The sequence below is a fragment of the Oncorhynchus mykiss genome, chromosome 9 (assembly GCF_057628025.1).
Source record: "Oncorhynchus mykiss isolate SJ-2025 chromosome 9, ASM5762802v1, whole genome shotgun sequence".
NCBI classification, from domain to species: domain Eukaryota; kingdom Metazoa; phylum Chordata; class Actinopteri; order Salmoniformes; family Salmonidae; genus Oncorhynchus; species Oncorhynchus mykiss.
This window is the reverse complement of record NC_143030.1, coordinates 6,829,059-6,849,660: the sequence shown is the minus strand read 5'-3', so window position 1 is coordinate 6,849,660 and position 20,602 is coordinate 6,829,059. Positions and strand designations below refer to the sequence as shown.

The window sequence follows — 20,602 nt, the reverse complement described above, 5'->3', positions numbered from 1 at the left end:
GAATAGAGGGCTATTTGGGATACATGCACATACAGTATTAGATGAACAGATGTTGAAATGTCACTTTCTGAAATCCTGCTGTGAGTTGAGTGCTACGTCTCCCTCTTCTCCTTTTTAAGGACCCATCCAGTCAGACCTCTCCCTCCTCTCCTTTTTAAGGACCCATCCAGTCAGACCTCTCCCTCCTCTCCTTTTTAAGGACCCATCCAGTCAGACCTCTCCCTCTCGAGTTTTGTGAGCAGGTTGGTGGAGATGGCGGAAGCAAAAGTGTCATTTGAAGTTGAAAGCAGGTTGAGTACAGTTAGCAAGAAAGATAAGTGGAGAACAGTGAACTCCAAGAATGGAACAAAAACGGGTTCAAATTGTTGTGGAAAGTTAGTCTGATTAATCGTTGTTTGTTGGGGTACGTGATGTCATCACATAACTATAAATCTTCAATCGTTTAATTATATAAGCAAAGTGATTTATTTAGACTTTTATTATGCTCACTGCATGCAATTTTTTTAAATCAAATATAAAAATAGTTTTTTGCATGACAGGGATTCTCGTGACTTTCAAGAATGCCGGAAATGCTTCACCTTGCTTTTCTGGTAGGCTCGATGCAGGATTCACCATACAATTATTTCAGACATACAATGCAGTTCCACCATGGCACGGACCATGATGATACCTTGGTGCAGACCATGATGATACCTTGGTGCAGACCATGATGATACCTTGGTGCAGACCATGATGATACCTTGGTGCAGACCATGATAATACCTTGGTGCAGACCATGATGATACCTTGGCACAGACCATGATGATACCTTGGTGCAGACCATGATGATACCTTGGTGCAGACCATGGTGATACCTTGGTGCAGACCATGGTGATACCTTGGTGCAGACCTTGGTGATACCTTGGCACCTACCATGGTGATACCTTGGTGCAGACCATGGTGATACCTTGGCGCAGATGATGGTGATAGCTTGGTGCAGACCATGATGATACCTTGGTGCAGACCATGGTGATACCTTGGTGCAGACCATGATGATACCTTGGTGCAGACCATGATGATACCTTGGTGCAGACCATGATGATACCTTGGTGCAGACCATGATGATACCTTGGTGCAGACCATGATGATACCTTGGTGCAGACCATGATGATACCTTGGTGCACACCATGATGATACCTTGGTGCAGACCATGATGATACCTTGGTGCAGACCATGATGATACCTTGGTGCAGAGCATGATGATACCTTGGTGCAGACCATGATGATACCTTGGTGCAGAGCATGATGATACCTTGGTGCAGACCATGATGATACCTTGGTGCAGACCATGGTGATACCTTGGTGCAGACCATGATGATACCTTGGTGCAGACCATGATGATACCTTGGCGCAGACCATGGTGATACCTTGGTGCAGAGCATGATGATACCTTGGTGCAGACCATGATGATACCTTGGTGCAGAGCATGATGATACCTTGGCACAGACCATGATGATACCTTGGTGCAGAGCATGATGATACCTTGGTGCAGACCATGATGATACCTTGGTGCAGAGCATGATGATACCTTGGTGCAGACCATGATGATACCTTGGTGCAGACCATGATGATACCTTGGTGCAGACCATGATGATACCTTGGTGCAGACCATGATGATACCTTGGTGCAGAGCATGATGATACCTTGGTGCAGACCATGATGATACCTTGGTGCAGACCATGATGATACCTTGGTGCAGACCATGATGATACCTTGGTGCAGAGCATGATGATACCTTGGTGCAGACCATGATGATACCTTGGTGCAGACCATGATGATACCTTGGTGCAGACCATGATGATACCTTGGTGCAGACCATGATGATACCTTGGTGCAGACCATGATGATACCTTGGTGCAGACCATGATGATACCTTGGTGCAGACCATGATGATACCTTGGTGCAGACCATGATGATACCTTGGTGCAGACCATGATGATACCTTGGTGCAGACCATGATGATACCTTGGTGCAGACCATGATGATACCTTGGTACAGACCATGATGATACCTTGGTGCAGACCATGATGATACCTTGGTGCAGACCATGATGATACCTTGGTACAGACCATGATGATACCTTGGTGCAGACCATGATGATACCTTGGTGCAGACCATGATGATACCTTGGTGCAGACCATGATGATACCTTGGTGCAGACCATGATGATACCTTGGTGCAGACCATGATGATACCTTGGTGCAGACCATGATGATACCTTGGTGCAGACCATGATGATACCTTGGTGCAGACCATGATGATACCTTGGTGCAGACCATGATGATACCTTGGTGCAGACCATGATGATACCTTGGTGCAGACCTTGGTGATACCTTGGTGCAGACCATGATGATACCTTGGTACAGACCATGATGATACCTTGGTGCAGACCATGATGATACCTTGGTGCAGACCATGATGATACCTTGGTGCAGACCATGATGATACCTTGGTGCAGACCTTGGTGATACCTTGGTGCAGACCATGATGATACCTTGGTGCAGACCATGATGATACCTTGGTACAGACCATGATGATACCTTGGTGCAGACCTTGGTGATACCTTGGTGCAGATGATGGTGATATGTTTTTTTTTGAGGGGTAAAGTTTTTTTACCTCCAGTTGTTTTTAATCGACAGAATCTCACTGTAGCAGACAATTGTTACATCTATTTTCTGTGCAAACTTTCTAAATGTTGACAACAACAACAAAAAAAATCACTGGACAAGTTAATGGGTACATAGTTACTGTATTAAAGCTGAAGGTCTGGAGGAGAGAGAGAGTGAAAGTAGGACCAGGGTTTGTGTTAGGACAAGAGGAGGAGAGAGAGTTATGGGAGAGATGAGAGGAGGGAGGAGTGAAGGGAAGAGAGGAGAGGTTAGGGGAGGAGAGGAGAGGAGGAGGGGAGAGTCGAGAGGTTAGGGGAGGAGAGAAGGAGGGGAGAGGTTAGGGGACGAGAGAAGGAGGGAGAGGTTAGGGTATGAGAGGAGGAGGGGAGAGAGGTATGGGAGAGGGGAGAGGTTAGAGGAGGAGAGGAGGAGGGGAGAGGTTAGGGTATGAAAGGAGGAGTGGAATAACTGAATGGAATAACTGATTTATTTTGTCAATGATCTTTTTGTCAATGATGATAATATGTCATCTTAAAGTGGAAGAACAGGGAAGACATCCTCCTCCCTCATGTAGTACCCTTCCTGCAGGCTCATCCTAACTACCCTCCAGCTTGACAAAGCCACCAGCCATACTGCACAGAACGAGTGTGATTTCCTGCAATACAGGAATGTCAGTATTCTGCCATGGCCAACGAGGAACCCGGATCTCAATCCCATTGAGCACGCCTGGGACATGTTGGATCGGAGGGTAAGGGCAAATCTGGTGCAGTCCATGAGGAGGAGATGCACTGCAGTACTTAATGCAGCTGGTGGCCACACCAGATACTGACTGTTACTTTTGATTTTGACCCCCCCTCCTTTGTTCAGGTACACATTATTCCATTTCTGTTAGTTACATGTCTGTGGAACTTGTTCAGTTTATGTCTCAGTTGTTGGATCTTGTTTTGTTCATACCAAAATGTACACATGTTGAGTTTGCTGAAAATAAACGCATTTGACAGTGAGAGGATGTTTATTTTTTTGCTGAGTTTATATGTAACATGTTTTTAACTTGTCCATTTCTGGTAGGTTACTGTTGGCGTGTGTCCAGTACTGGACAGAAGATCCCGGGTACTGAGACTCCACCAAGATCAACTGTTTCACCAAGGTACACAGTCACTCATTCGCTAAATGTTAGTCCTTTGCAGCAGATTCTAAATGTTGTTTTTGTCTGTAATTGTAGATGAAAGCAGTTGGAACGAAGATGTTGAAAAGACACAGTTGTCTTTACTGTACTACAGGAACTGATTCACGTTCCATTAAAAATAAATGAAGAAATCCAGAGATTAAACTGTCGATTTTACTTTCTTTATTGTCGTTTTGATAGGCTGAACAATTCATCTGAACCTGTCCATTTCTGGGAGATGGAGGAAGGAGTTGGACTCTTTTAAATTTTTAAGACAACATATTTTGCTACAGGGGTACCATAAGAACCATCTTACACAATAAACCTGTTTCAAGACATTCCCTACATAGTACACTGCTTTTGACCGGGGCCTATAGGGTCACAACTAGTCCACTATGTAAGGAACGGGGCTCTATTTGGGACATACCTCATCCATCTATTCCATCGTCCTGTTCTTCCAGAAATACAGAAAGTCACCTTGATGACAAGGTTTGGTGAAAGAGCGGCTTGACCCTCGCAAAGAAAAGGCACGCTAGTTGTTTACCCTCTCCCACCTTCTCTCCTCCTCACAAAGGAATGCTGCTGGTCCTACGGCATATCTCTCTTCCAATACTTTAGCCTTAAGACATTGATCTATCACCTCTCCTCTCATCTTGCAGACTGTTTTAAATTAAATCACACTGAGATGATGTGGTTTATGGTATTTTTTGCGCAATACTTTTGCACTATGATTATGTAAAAACCCACTACAAACTTCTGCTAACATTAGCCACCGCTAGCTGAGAATCATTGGTAGCGGTGGGGCAGGCTGTGCCTGTACTCCTCTCTTTGTTTTGCATTTTCAATGGTCTGAAAGATGCTGGAAATGAATATCTTGTTAATGCAAAGACCAGGAAACTCTGGAAAAAAATACAAGTCGATTATTTAAATGAATGGCTCTGAATGCACTGTCGGCATGCAGCCAAAAGTTACCAACCACTTTTGGAGCTAACTAGCTGGTGCTCATAACATGGCTAACATTACAAGTTATATTAACAGGATAGATAGCTGGCCATTAGCAACATTGGGTTGTCAATGAGACAGAGCTCGCTAACCAGCTGAGCCAGCAAACAATATAACAAAATAATAATTTTGTATTTGAAAAAACTCCAGGAAGGAATCACAGGAATCACAGTAGCAAGTATCCCTGGTGCACTGTTAAAATACTTAGCAATTTAAACTATCAGTTTTTCAATGAAAATTTTTTTTTTTTTTTGTAATCCTCTCAATGGATTTCATGTCTCATGAGCTTGTCCAAGGTGTTGGTCTTGACGACAGTTGCTACGTCAGTTGCTCTGATCAGTTGCCCAACATTCTGGGACAAAAGATCAATGAGACAGACAGCAGTTAATTCAAATGAATGTAACATTCCAGAACTTATAGTTAAAGTGATGCTGCATCTAAAGTCTGTCTGGTGACATCACAATGAATGTAACATTCCAGAACTTATAGTTAAAATGATGCTGCATCTAAAGTCTATCTGGTGACATCACAATGAATGTAACATTCCAGAACTTATAGTTAAAATGATGCTGCATCTAAAGTCTATCTGGTGACATCACAATGAATGTAACATTCCAGAACTTATAGTTAAAATGATGCTGCATCTAAAGTCTGTCTGGTGACATCACAATGAATGTAACATTCCAGAACTTATAGTTGAAATGATGCTGCATCTAAAGTCTATCTGGTGACATCACAATGAATGACAAAAGGTTTTCCTGCTCATTATTTATCTCCTTCTGAAATAGCATTGTGTTTCCAAGACATTGTAATGCACTTCAGACTACATCTTCATCAGCTTCAATGAGGTAGAATTAAGTCTCTTCATAACAATATTGTGACCCGATATGCAACACCTGAATGTGTTACAAAAGTTGAATACCTTCACTTTGAATTGACCCCAACCCTGTCAAACAGGTAGATGTCAGACAGGTCCAGCAGGGTTTGGGCTGGACAGAAAGTATGTGGAGGGTTGAAGGATGAGAGCGAGAGAGAGAGCGAGAGAGAGAGAGAGAGAGAGAGAGAGAGCGAGAGAGAGAGAGGTAGAGAGAGAGAGCGAGGGAGAGAGAGCGAGGGAGAGAAATTTTGAAAAATAGAGGGAGGGGTCTGACTGGACAGGTCCTTTAAAAAGGAGTTGAGGTAGAACTCAACTCACAGGCAGGACAGAGAGAGAGAGACCCAGTGAAGACCTTTGAAGAAGTGAAGCTACAACTGAAGACTTCAGAAGGTGAGATTTCAACATCTGTTCATTTAAAAGTGTACCTGCCTATGTCCCAACTGACCTCCCATTCCCTTTGTAGTGCACTACTTCCCTTTGTGGCCATGAGCTATTCTCTATTTAGTTCACTGTGGGCCCTGGTCCAAAGTAGTGCACTTACATAGGGGATAAGAAGCAATTTGGGAAGCATCCATGTTCCAATGTCCGTTGGTCGTGTGAGTATCTGTGCCTTGTTGTTTTGGCTTTCGTGCCACTTGTATTGTGCATAGATGATTAGGGGTCTCGTCCCGTGTTGTATCATTTTGTGCTTGTGTTTTCGGGTCTCCTCCTGTGTATTTATTTGAGGTACTCCTCTCTCTTTTGAATGGGTTTCAGCCCTGTGTTTTGTATATGTGTTTGCTTGGTCTTCGTCCCCATGCCTTTACATGGCACACTGTAATTTGGGAAAATAAAAAAACCCTATTACGCATTCCTGTCTCCTTTATGACAATGTGACACTCTCCTCCAGTACCCCCAGCTATACAGTAGGTTATGTACAACACAGTGTCTCCTATCCTCTCCTCTAGTACACCCAACTATTCCAGTGATTTGTAGTGTTCCAGTACAATCACAGCTGATTCTAATGCTCATCTCTCTCTCTCTCCAGACTATCACCATGGTGACATTGACCATCATTCTGCTTGTCAGCACAGCTTTTGCTCTGGGAGACACCTTTGTTCCCATAGGTAAGAGTGACACACCTCACACTGACAGTTGAAGTCTGAAGTTTACATTCAGTTACATACGTTTTTCAACCACTCCACAAATGTATTGTTAACAAACTATCGTTTTGGCAAGTCGGTTAGGACATCTACTTTGTGCATGACACAGGTCATTTTTCCAACAATTGTTAACAGACAGATTATTTCACTTATAATCCACTGTATCACAATTCCAGTGGGTCAGAAGTTTACATACACTAAGTTGACTATGCCTTTAAACAGCTTGGAAAATTCCAGAAAATGATGTCATGGCTTTAGAAGCTTCTGATGGGCTCATTGGCATCATTTGAGTCAATTGGAGGTGTACCTGTGGATGTATTTCAAGGCCTACCTTCAAACTCAGTGCCTCTTTTCTTGACATCATGGGAAAATCAAAATAAATCAGCCAAGACTTCTACAAGTCTGGTTCATCCTTGGGAGCAATTTCAAAATGATAAATAAAAGCTGAAATAAATCAATAAATCATCTATTATTCTGACATTTCACATTCTTAAAATAAAGTGGTGATCCTAACTGACCTAAAACAGGGAATTGTTACTCTGATTAAATGTCAGGAATTGTGAAAAACTGAGTTTAAATGTATTTGTCTAAGGTGTATGTAAACTTCCGACTTCAACTGTACTAAGTCAACAATTTTATAAATATAAACATTACTGGGTGTTTATCTGTCCCATGTCACACAAGTACAATTATTAATACCCAGGTGTGATTTGGAAATATGTTTCTTTGTACATCTCATTCTCCTTGGGACACCCTCAGAGAGGACAGCCTCAATTTAACCTTTAGTTAAGAACACATTCTTATTTACAATGATGGCCTACCGAAAGGGATTCAAAATAAACACTATAGGACAAAACACACAAGAGAGACAACGCTACACTACATAAAGAGAGCTCTAAAACAACAACACAGCATGGCAGCAACACATGACAACACAGCATGGCAGCAACACATGACAACACAGCATGGCAGCAACACTGCATGGCAACAACACAACATGACAACAGCATGGCAGCAACACATCATGAAAACAACATGGTAGCAGCACAACATGGCAGCGGCACAACATGGTAGCAGAACATCATGAGGCAATGGTGACATCATTGAGGACCTTTAAGGTTGCAGTGACACATGCATAACCTGAGCGGAAACCAGACTGCATACCATAGAGAACATTATAGACATCAAGAGAGCCAGTCAGTTGATTGACAAGTTCTTCAAAACTTTTGATAAACAGGGCAAAATAGAAATAGGCCTATAACAGTTAGGATCCGCTTGATCTCCCCCTTTAAAAAAAGGACAAACCGTGGATGTCTTCCAACCAATGGGAACCTCCCCAGAGAGGAGAGACAGGTTCAAAAGGTCAGCCGTGACACCAGATAAATTAAGGTTGTGCCCAAGGGCATAGACAGATATTTCAACTTCTCATCTCAGGGATTCAAACTAGCAACCTTTGTGTTACTGGCCCAACTCTCTAACCGCTAGGCTACCTGAGACTCCTCTTGTTCCAGAGATGTATGTTGATGTATAAGATTGAGATTGACAGCCCAAGCTTCCAGAATGTTTGTCCAGCAATGTTATGTCATGTACACATTACAATGTATGTTACCTGTCTATCAAGATGGCATCTTCCACCTCAAGACCCGCTGTGAGCGTGCTAGAGATGCCGCGACACACGGCCCAATTGGAGCCTTCATCCCCACTTGTGACGACGATGGACAATACACCCCTGAGCAATGTTCAGGCTCTACAGGTTAACATGCACACACACAGAAGCACACAGTAAATTCTCCAATTGAGTTGAACGTGACAAATTCAATGTGTTACAGTCATGTATAAATATATATTTAACAAGTTGTTAACATGTCTTTCTGGTAGGTTACTGTTGGTGTGTGACCAGTACTGGACAGAAGATCCCGGGTACTGAGACTCCACCAGGCACTGCTAGCAACTGCTAGCAACTGTTCCACCAAGGTATATACACACACAAAAACACTCTCATTCACTAAATCTTATTTCTTTGCAGCTGGTTCTGGATGTTCTTGTATGTTGTTGTTTTGTCTGTAATTGTAGATGGACGTAGATGAAAAGCGTTGGAACGAAGACGTTGAAGACTTGACAGTTGTCTTTGCTGTACTACAGGAACTAATTCACTTTCCATACAAATAAAAGCCAGAGATTAAACTGATTTCTTTGGTGTGATATGCTGAACAATTTATATGAACCTGTCAAATTAATCGTTTACCTTCGATCGGATGTTTTCACTCACGAGACTCCCAGTTGCACAATAAATGTTCCCCTATTTGTTTGGCGCATTATGTTCAGAAATCCACAGAAGTGGCACGACAAATTACAAATAGTTTCCGTAACGTCCACAGAAACATGGCAAACTTTTTTTTTTTCTTCATAATCAAGCCTCAGAATAAAATATAGTATCGATAATATCAACCGCAACGGTCTTGTTCAGTAGGAGGGAACGGCAATGGCTTCCCACACTCTGTTGCGCGAGCGGAACTCATGCGAACACTTGATGGATGTTGTTCTGGCTCATTTTTCAAAATAAAACCCTGAAACTGGCTGAAGACTGACAACTTGAGGAAGCGATAGGAAAAGGAAGCTGGTTGATATCCCTTTAAATGGCACAAAGGGAGGCTATGGAACATGAAGTTAAAATAGAAGCCACTTCCTGGTTTGATATTACTCAGGGTTTCACCTGCAATAGCAGTTGGTTTATACACAGACAATATTTTGACAGTTTTGGAAACTTGAATGTTTTCTATCCAATACTAATATGCATATATTAGCAACTGAGACTGAGGAGCTGGCCGTTTACAATGGTCACCTTTTCATCCAAGCTACTCAATACTGCCCCTGCAGCCATAAGAAGTTAAACATGTCTGTTGAACCTTCAGTATCCTAAACATACTGTGTCATTTCACAGGTCTACATTTACAAAGTTAAGCACAGTGACAATTGTCCTGGTGGCTCAGTCAAGCATGGCACTTGCAACATAAAGGTTGTGGGTTTGAGTCCCACAGGGGAAGAAAGAGTACCAACTACAACATGTGTTATGATGCAGAGTTTCAGGTGAAGTGTTACAGGTTGTACTTAATGTCAATTTGACACAAGTTTTGTACGTAATATCTATTTGACAAATCCATTTTGGGATGCGAATGTACCTTTTAGAAAACTCTAAAAACATGGGACAATTTTGGCAGTATGATTCATCTCGTGAGACAAAAAGTGTATATATTTTATTGGCTGCAAACAATTCCTCAACATTTGTGTAGTAACAGACTTCATTTAACAGCAACAAAGTATTTGACTTTCCCATTAAGTATTAGGACAAAGACACTACAGAATAGCATTGCTGCTTTTAATGGATACTCTGGCGAAGCGGCAGGAGCCTCAGGGAGCACACAGAGGGCAAGCTCCTTTCACATAATGCATTGTTCCAGAGCTGTTGACCTGAAGACAAAACCAGAATATTCAGCTGCACACACAGTAGGAAAGTTAAATTAACTAGGAATAAGTTTAATTTGATGACTGATACTGAGTTTACTGTACCTCCAAAGTTGATATGAACACAAGACTCTCTGGCACCAGCATCAGGCCTTCCTTCAGCCCAGTTCTGGTGATCAAAGTCGGAGCCATCACTCCAGAACCACCGCCTGTCCTGAGGGGGGAAAGTGGGGTTTGAGAATAGAAACTAAATGTAGTCCTTCCTCTACCACCTGAAACCAAACAGTTTAAGCTACCACTACTTCAAAACCCACCGACTGGGACTGTTGCTTGTGTAAAGATCGTACAGTCTACTCCTCACATTTGCAATCATCCCGATGCATTTCTAAGACTATAACAAGTCAACTTTTGAAGCTAGAAACCCCACACGTTTAACAAGACTGTATGGAAGATATTACTTTGATCAAATGTATACTTACCTAGAAACATTTTACATGAGTATAAAGGCCTCCTGAAGTTCAACGTAAAATAATTTAGCAGATTCATCTAGAATGACCTACAGGGTCAATTAGGATTAAGGGCGTTGCTCAAGGGCACATCAGATTCCACGGAGTGAGCTCTGGGATTCAAACTAGCCTTTATTGGCCAACGGCGAGGCTACCTGTCGCCTGGCAACTCTTGATATTTTATATGGAAACCATTACAATAGCTGGGGTCCACACAAAATGACATCATAACATTAGACAACTCAGACAGAACTACATGAACAAATTACAGGTAGCCTACATGCCACATCTCCCATTTTTAACCAGGTTTGCTGTTCACTTGAGCAATAGGAGATGGAACGGCGTTCCTTGCAATAATGGCTCTATATAACACTGTAGGCTTAATGGTCCCACCTTAACAGAATAAAATCCGCCAATCCAGGTAGGAGGGAAACCAACAGTCTTGACTAAGACCAACGCCTGTAGAAAATGGTCCTCCTCAGAGCTGTGCACAGATGCCAGGTTTGCGCCAAGGTACTCCACAACGTTGGGTACAGACACCAGTTGATCACCAAGGGACACACAGTACCGCTAGAGAAGTATTAATTTAACTAGGCAAGTCAATTGTTATCTACAGTAACAGCCAAGCAGTAGATGGGAACAAAGACATTTCATGTATTAGTCAGCCTTGCTGAGAATTTGTCTTCTGGACTCTCAACCAAATATTGACCATCACAACTAATTCCTTTTTAAAACTCTTAAAGATACTAGTTTATGTCAGTCTTAAGCCATGTCCGGTGGGTTCCAGTATACAGGAGGCACGATTCCACATTAAATATTTAAAATGTATAGAAAACTCCCATCTTAAACCTGTTGCGACTCTAGGGGCTGTATTTTCATTTTTGGAAAAAACGTTCCCGTTTTAAAACGGGATATTTTGTCAGGACAAGATGCTAGAATATGCATATAATTGACAGCTTTGGATAGAAAACACTCGAACGTTTCCAAAACTGTAAAGATATTCTGTGAGTATAACAGAACTAATGTTGCAGGCGAACGCCTGCGATAACGCCAGTCCGGAAGTGCCCCATATTTTGAAAGCGCTGCGTTCCAATGAGTCCCTATTGAGCTGTGAATGTCCTATCAACGAGCTTACGCTTTCTACGAATTCCCCAAGGTGTCTACAGCATTGTGACGTAGTTTTACGCATTTATGTTGAATACCCGTAGGCGGCTATATTGCGTAAGTGTTCACATGATGGCTCCCAGGGTGACTCTCGCGTAAAATACAGAGGTAGCCATTACTCCAATCGGTCCTACTGAAAAACTAATTGTCCCGACGGATATATTATCGAATAGATATTAGAAAAACACCTTGAGGATTGATTATAAACAACGTTTGCCATGTTTCTGTCGATATTATGGAGTTAATTTGGAATATTTTGCACCGTTTTCATGACTGGAATTTCCAGGCGATTTCTCAGCCAAACGTGAAGAACAAACGGAGCTATTTCACCTACAAAAATAATATTTTGGGAAGAAATGAACTTTGGCTATCTACCTGGGCGTCTCGTGAGTGAAAACATCCGAAGCGCAAAGGTAAACGATTTAATTTGATTGCTTTTCTGATTTCCGTGACCAAGTTACCTGCTGCTAGCTGGACAAAATGCTATGCTAGGCTATCGAAAAACTTACACAAATGCTTGTTATGCTAATTAGTTTCAGGCGAAGATTACGCTCCCGCATGCAGGTTTGGGAGTCACAAGAAGCATCTTAAAGGGAAGTTCAGTATTTCACATCAGTCATGTGTTGCCGTTTAAGAAAGTAGCACCTTCACGGTAATGTCAAAGAGCTAATTTCAACTACATTTCCCCTTCAAATTCACAGTAGATGGTAAGGGTGATACCTCTGCTTCAGGCCAGCTCCTTGTAGTCTTTACAAACATTAAACAGCGTGATCCATATTTGGTCCAACCGGAAGGACACAAGTCTTCTAGCAATGAATCTGTAAGGAGAATTTACATGTGGCTTTTAGGCAAATGGAGACAGTTGTACTAATCACAGCAACAATATTTGTTGATCAGTCAGTCACCTCTGCTACAAGAAAAATACAGAACGAGTCAAGACAGACTCTTACTTGCATCTCCCAGAGCAAAGGCAGCACTGAGAAGCAGAAGACTGGTCAACATGGTCATGGAGTCTCCTGAGAGAAACAGAGTGAAGCCATTAAAACAACAGATTCAACTCCACATACAGTAGATTAGAACAGGAATATGTCTGCTTTCCTAAATGCCAACCTATTCCCTAAACAGAGCCGAGGAGAATTTCTGGGCAGTTATTCCTCTCCACTCATACAGGAATAGAGGCCTAGTTACCCAATGTAGAAATGCCCTGCAACTTTGGCTACTGACAAAGGTGTCAGAAATCAGGCATTATGGTTGAACCATATTCAATTGGTTATTTTATTATCCCCAAAAAATAAAAGCACAGTACAAAAGGCTGGCAGGTAAGGCATAGTGGCTTGTAACACCAGCAGGTAAGGCTTAGTGGCTTGTAACACCAGCAGGTAAGGCTTAGTGGCTTGTAACACCAGTCGGTAAGGCTTAGAGGCTTGTAACACCAGCAGGTAAGGCTTAGTGGCTTGTAACACCAGCAGGTAAGGCTTAGTGGCTTGTAACACCAGCAGGTAAAGCTTAGTGGCTTGTAACACCAGCAGGTAAGGCTTAGTGGCTTGTAACACCAGCAGGTAAGGCTTAGTGGCTTGTAACACCAGTCGGTAAGGCTTAGTGGCTTGTAACACCAGTGGGTAATTTAGAATGGCCATCAGGAAAGGCTGTGATACGTTGTCGTGCTGGAGGGAATACACCACATTAACATACAACTGACCAGTAAGTTCCACCACAGCCCAATATTAGATTAATCAATGAAGCAAGGTCTGAGGATATTCCATAGCAACAGCTTGCTAGATGACATGGTTCAATAAGGTACCTGCTAGCACAATGGGGTCCCACCGCTGAAGATCCAGCCATAATACACTAGATGGTTCTGATAAAGCAGCATTTACAGCACTGAGCAGTGATCAATAACTAAATCTAGTTTAGACAAGGCCCATCCAAATATGGCAGCCAATGTTTTGTTCTGGCTTGGCACGTACATGTCTCCTCTACTTCCAGTCTGGCCCTGCATGGTTCCCATAGTGTGTGAGATGGATTAACTGACCACAACATGGAACCCATTTCAGTTTTTTTTTTTTTGGGGGGGGGGGGGGGGCTACTGGATTTCATAGTTTCTTGTTCACTGAGACGCAGTGCAACCAATCAGAACAGTCTACAGGATTATAGATGTAAGACACATTCTTCTAGCAGGAACCATCATTATACCATGTCTCATCTCACAAGCTGTAACACTTCCCTTACAGTTCAATTAAAGGTCTAATACTGGGCCAGCTACACCATAACAATATACTTGCTAGGATGAACAGGATATTACACCACAATGCAGGAAGTTAAAACCCTAGAAAAGTTACAATAGCAGGAACTTACTTTAGCCAATCAACAACAGGAACTGGGACACCACAAATGCTGAACAAACCCAGGTAGAACAAGCTGCTTATATACCAGAAGAATGGAAGAGGAATTGGTGATTAGCAGAGTGAGTTCAGGTGTGGTGAGTTAGCAGGAGAGGGGCGTGTCAGGGTATAATTGGGAGTTTGTGGAATTAGCATTAACCTTCAAAACAAGTGCACTACATGTGTCCAGGGCAACATATTCACTATGGGCTCTGGTCAAAAGTAGTGCACTTCATAGGGAATAGAGGGCTATATGGGATACATTCACATACAGAATTAGATAAACCGATGTTGAAATCTCACTTTCTGAAATCCTGCCTGTGAGTTGAGTTCTACCTCTCCCTTTGGCTGAGATTGAGTTCTACCTCTCCCTCTTCTCCTTTTTAAGGACCCATCCAGTCAGACCCCTCACTCTCGAGTTTTGTGAGGAAGTTGGTGGAGATGGCGGAAGCAAAAGGGTCATTTGAAGTTGAAAGCAGGTTGAGTACAGTTAGCGAGAAAGATGAGTGGAGAACAGTGAAGTCCAAGAATGGAACAAAAACGGGTTCAAATTGTTGTGGAAAATGAGTCTGATTAATCGTTGTTTGTTGGGGTACGTGATGTCATCACATAACTATAAATCTTCAATCCTTTAATTATAAAAGCAAAGTGATTTATTTTGACGTTTATTATGCCCACTGCATGCCATTTTTCATATTTTCTATAAAAAAAAATTGCATTAAAATTACTATCGTGACTTTCAAGAATGCCGGAATTGCTTCACCTTGCTCTTCTGGTAGGCTCGATGCAGGATTCACCATACAATTATTTCAGACATACAATGCAGTTCCACCATGGCACGGACCATGATGATACCTTGGTGCAGACCATGATGATACCTTGGTGCAGACCATGATGATACCTTGGTGCAGACCATGATGATACCTTGGTGCCGACCATGATGATACCTTGGTGCAGACCATGAGGATACCTTGGTGCAGACCATGATGATACCTTGGTGCAGACCATGATGATACCTTTGCGCAGACCATGGTGATACCTTGGCGCAGACCATGATGATACCTTGGTGCAGACCATGATGATACCTTGGTGCAGACCATGATGATACCTTGGCACAGACCATGGTGATACCTTTGCACGGACCATGACGATACCTTGGCGCAGACCATGATGATACCTTGGCACAGACCATGGTGATACCTTTGCACGGACCATGACGATACCTTGGCGCAGACCATGATGATACCTTGGCACAGACCATGGTGATACCTTTGCACGGACCATGACGATACCTTGGCGCAGACCATGACGATACCTTGGCGCAGACCATGATGATACCTTGGCACAGACCATGGTGATACCTTTGCACGGACCATGGCGATACCTTGGCGCAGACCATGACGATACCTTGGCGCAGACCATGACGATACCTTGGCGCAGACCATGACGATACCTTGGCGCAGACCACCTCTAGGTACATTTTGTTTTTGTTGGGGGGGCGGGGTGAAGTTATTACGTCCAGTTGTTTTTATCGACACAACAGTTCAACGAAATCTCACTGTAGCAGGCAATTCTTGGGTACTAGAGTAGTATTCAGATGATTTACAAGAAAACAACATGTACACTGAATTCTATAGTGTTATTCAGATGATTTACATGAAAACAACATGTACGATGGGTAACATAGTAGTATTCAGATGATTTACATGAAAACAACATGTACAATGGGTACCATGGTAGTATTCAGATGATTTACATGAAAACAACATTTACAATAGGTACCATAATAGTATTCAGATAATTTACATGAAATCAACATGTACAATGGGTACCATGGTAGTATTCAGATGATTTACATGAAAACAACATGTACAATGGGTACCATGGTAGTATTCAGATGATTTACATGAAAACAACATTTACAATAGGTACCATAATAGTATTCAGATAATTTATATGAAATCAACATGTACAATGGGTACCATGGTAGTATTCAGATGATTTACATGAAAACAACATGTACAACGGGTACTATAGTGGTATTCAGATGATTTACATGAAAACAACATGTACAATGGGTACCATGGTAGTATTCAGACGGTTTACATGAAATCAACATGTACACTGGGTACTATAGTGGTATTCAGATGATTTACATGAAAACAAAATGTACAATGGGTACTATAGTAGTATTCAGATTATTTACATGAAAACAACATGTACAATGGGTACTATAGTAGTATTCAGATGATTTACATGAAAACAAAATGTACAATGGGTACTATAGTAGTATTCAGATGATTTACATGAAAACAACATGTACACTGGGTACTATAGTGGTATTCAGATGATTTACATGAAAACAAAATGTACAATGGGTACTATAGTAGTATTCAGATGATTTACATGAAAACAACATGTACAATGGGTACTATAGTAGTATTCAGATGATTTACATGAAAACAACATGTACAATGGGTACTATAGTAGTATTCAGATGATTTACATGAAAACAACATGTACAATGGGTACTATAGTGGTATTCAGATGATTTACATGAAAACAACATGTACAATGGGTACTATAGTAGTATTCAGATGATTTACATGAAAACAACATGTACAATGGGTACTATAGTAGTATTCAGATGATTTACATGAAAACAACATGTACAATGGGTACTATAGTAGTATTCAGATGATTTACATGAAAACAACATGTACAATGGGTACTATAGTAGTATTCAGATGATTTACATGAAAACAACATGTACAATGGGTACCATGGTAGTATTCAGATGATTTACATGAAAACAACATGTACAATGGGTACCATGGTAGTATTCAGATGATTTACATGAAAACAACATGTACAATGGGTACTATAGTAGTATTCAGATGATTTACATGAAAACATAAATACATATATACATACATTATTCCATAATACATAAATAAATAGCATTATAAACACACCAAAATGATTATTTTTAAATTATGTTTTATTGTTACATACACCATCGTAGTATGATACGTGCAGTGTATTGTGCTGTTTTACAGGGTCAGCCATAGTAGCATGATAGGTGTTGTTTTACAGGGTCGGCCATAGTAGTATGATAGGTGTTGTTTTACAGGGTCAGTAGTATGATAGGTGTTGTTTTACTGGGTCAGTCATAGTAGTATGATAGGTGTTGTTTTACAGGGTCAGTCATAGTAGTATGATAGGTGTTGTTTTACAGGGTCAGTAGTATAATAGGTGTTGTTTTACAGGGTCAGTAGTATGATAGGTGTTGTTTTACAGGGTCAGTAGTATGATAGGTGTTGTTTTACAGGGTCAGTAGTATGATAGGTGTTGTTTTACAGGGTCAGTCATAGTAGTATGATAGGTGTTGTTTTACAGGGTCAGCCCATAGTAGTGTGATAGGTGTTGTTTTACTGGGTCAGTCATAGTAGTATGATAGGTGTTGTTTTACTGGGTCAGTCATAGTAGTATGATAGGTGTTGTTTTACTGGGTCAGTCATAGTAGTATGATAGGTGTTGTTTTACAGGGTCAGTCATAGTAGTATGATAGGTGTTGTTTTACAGGGTCAGTCATAGTAGTATGATAGGTGTTGTTTTACAGGGTCAGTCATAGTAGTATGATAGGTGTTGTTTTACAGGGTCAGTAGTATAATAGGTGTTGTTTTACAGGGTCAGTAGTATGATAGGTGTTGTTTTACAGGGTCAGCCCATAGTAGCATGATAGGTGTTGTTTTACAGGGTCAGTAGTATGATAGGTGTTGTTTTACAGGGTCAGTAGTATGATAGGTGTTGTTTTACAGGGTCAGTCATAGTAGTATGATAGGTGTTGTTTTACAGGGTCAGCCCATAGTAGTGTGATAGGTGTTGTTTTACAGGGTCAGTCATAGTAGTATGATAGGTGTTGTTTTACAGGGTCAGTCATAGTAGTATGATAGGTGTTGTTTTACAGGGTCAGTCATAGTAGTATGATAGGTGTTGTTTTACAGGGTCAGCCATAGTAGTATGATAGGTGTTGTTTTACTGGGTCAGTCATAGTAGTATGATAGGTGTTGTTTTACTGGGTCAGTCATAGTAGTATGATAGGTGTTGTTTTACAGGGTCAGTCATAGTAGTATGATAGGTGTTGTTTTACTGGGTCAGTCATAGTAGTATGATAGGTGTTGTTTTACTGGGTCAGTCATAGTAGTATGATAGGTGTTGTTTTACTGGGTCAGTCATAGTAGTATGATAGGTGTTGTTTTACAGGGTCAGTCATAGTAGTATGATAGGTGTTGTTTTACAGGGTCAGTAGTGTGATAGGTGTTGTTTTACAGGGTCAGTAGTATGATAGGTGTTGTTTTACAGGGTCAGCCCATAGTAGCATGATATGTCCAGGAATAAATAACCCCAAATAATGAATAATAACATAAATACATTCAGAATGTGAACCGAAATGTTCTTCAGTATTGTTGGGGTCACTTCCTATAAGTGTTGGAAATGTAGGTTAGACATTTGTTTGATAGTCAGTATTCTACATAGCACCCTGTCGTGCCTAACTTCGACCAAGGTCCACAGGGCTCTGGGAAACAGGGTTCCATTTGGCACACAACCCCCTGATTCCTCATCCAATCCTTCCCATTAGCCTACAGATGTTACAGTATTGTATATTTATTTACCATTATTTAACGAAGCAAGTCAGTTAAGAACCAATTCTTATTTTCCATGACGGCCTAAAAACAGTGGGTTAACTGCCATGTTCAGGGGCAGAACGACAGATTTTTTACCTTGTCAGCGCAGAGATTCGATTTTGCAACCTTTCGATTACTAGTCCAACGCTCTAACCACTAGGCTACCCCATGGTATGGATACAGGTTTGAAAAGTGCTTTTAATTTTCCCATATTTCCATGCAGACTTTCCAGAAATCCAAGTTATAAAATTCTAGGATTTCCTGCATATTCCTTCCTGATTCCGGGAATCTTACAACCAGGATTTCTGGGAAACCTGCGTTGAATTTTTAGGGAACTTACCAGAATTTTGGAACTCTGAATATGATTCTAACAGAACTCTGTTTGATCCTAACAGATAGATGCGGTAAAGGAGTCAATGGAACACAGACGTTCCGTTGACCAGATTGGCGCACATTCAACAAATTCTGATGTAACCGAGAGGATATTTGTCAAATCCATCATGATTTATGTATTGTAAGAGGCCCACAATGTGGTTACTGAAGTTCAAATTGGATATATTTGTCTGTTTTCGCTGCATGATAAATGGAAGTTGTCCCTTTTTTAGATTTAAGAAATGACTGCTAAATGTGAACTCCCGTTCGTATAAGCTGGTTGGCATCGTTAGCATACAGAAATTGGTGGTGGAAGTTTTTTTTAACTGTAATGCGGTTGATTGGTAATGATGACGTGTTGGGGTTGACATCCATACAAGCATCATACTCTGATTTTTACCTCAACATACCGTGAAATACAAATGTTAACATTAGCCTAAATGTAGGCAAATTTTGCTGGGGGGGGCAATGAAGAGATTCAGGATCTTTCCCCCATGGCCGTTTCCATGGCAATTCCATTGTTCCGGTTGAGTTCTGTTGAGCTCTATTGATACAGTGACTGAAAACAAAAAGCATGCTTCTAGAATACAAGTTTTTTTTTCTTCTAGAAAACACTGGAATTGTTCTAGAATACTCTGGTATTCCGTTATGAGTGATATATTACTGTACTGACAAGCAACAGCGAACTTAACCATAAAGAAACTCATTTGGAATCCTTAACAAGAAAATGATTAATCAAATATTAAGGGCTCAATTCATGAAGATCTACGCTATAGCGTAATAGAAATTTAAAAGCAATGTTCCCGCGTTCCTGGAGACTGCATTCACGGTTCAATCAGAAAGGACCTTTGAATTTAAATCGTGCTGAGCCCTACTTCTAAAATTTTATATATTTTTCTAATGAGGGGGTGAAAACAGCATTGATGAGAGTTAGTTTGCAAATGGTTATTGATCGGTATTAATAATAAGGATAAGTCCCAAATATATATACTCTTCCATGTTATCTTTCAACTGTGTCCGTCTCCCAAATAGCACTTTGTTCCCTACGTAGTGCACTACATAGGGAAGCGATTTGGAAAGCACCCAGTATTTTATTTTCTTCTGAAAAATTGTACTGGTTGAATAAATACCTCATCCAAGTGTAAAGTCACAAGTTGCCTTTTAGCTCAATCAATCAAGTCAACCAATCATCAAT

The 20,602-nt window shown here is 41.1% G+C and overlaps 1 protein-coding gene and 1 long non-coding RNA gene across 4 annotated transcripts; one reads left to right on the top strand and one right to left on the bottom strand.

The window, feature by feature from the left end:
* Positions 1 to 10,193: 10,193 nt before the first annotated feature.
* LOC110531336 (ladderlectin-like) lies at positions 10,194 to 14,399 on the bottom strand. Of its 2 annotated transcripts, XM_090183385.1 has the most exons (6): positions 14,322 to 14,399; positions 12,917 to 12,982; positions 12,687 to 12,784; positions 11,196 to 11,372; positions 10,402 to 10,510; positions 10,194 to 10,302 (listed from the first exon to the last, which is right to left on the bottom strand). In XM_090183385.1, the coding sequence occupies exons 2-6, from the start codon at positions 12,972 to 12,974 to the stop codon at positions 10,211 to 10,213; spliced, it is 534 nt and encodes a 177-aa protein (XP_090039511.1). In that variant the 5' UTR covers positions 12,975 to 12,982; positions 14,322 to 14,399; the 3' UTR covers positions 10,194 to 10,210. The 2 variants fall into 2 exon arrangements, with proteins under 2 accessions (XP_090039511.1, XP_036842945.2); XM_036987050.2 differs by lacking the exon at positions 11,196 to 11,372.
* Positions 14,400 to 17,929: 3,530 nt separating this feature from the next.
* LOC149980730 (uncharacterized) lies at positions 17,930 to 18,266 on the top strand. Of its 2 annotated transcripts, none has more exons than XR_016483037.1 (3): positions 17,930 to 18,023; positions 18,055 to 18,092; positions 18,192 to 18,266. It is a non-coding gene; the product is annotated as an uncharacterized LOC149980730 (long non-coding RNA). The 2 variants fall into 2 exon arrangements; XR_016483038.1 differs by having other exon boundaries at positions 18,155 to 18,251.
* The last annotated feature ends 2,336 nt before the right edge of the window (positions 18,267 to 20,602 follow it).

What these genes read in the sequence shown, in the direction of transcription:
- LOC110531336 (XM_090183385.1), bottom strand. Translation starts at nt 12,974, where the DNA reads ATGACCATGTTGACCAGTCTTCTGCTTCTCAGTGCTGCCTTTGCTCTG. An exon ending in GGAGCTGGCCTGAAGCAGAG is followed by an intron (nt 11,373 to 12,686) that starts GTATCACCCTTA and finishes ATACTTCTCTAG; the next exon opens with CGGTACTGTGTGTCCCTTGG. An exon ending in GCGGATTTTATTCTGTTAAG is followed by an intron (nt 10,511 to 11,195) that starts GTGGGACCATTA and finishes TTCCCCCCTCAG; the next exon opens with GACAGGCGGTGGTTCTGGAG.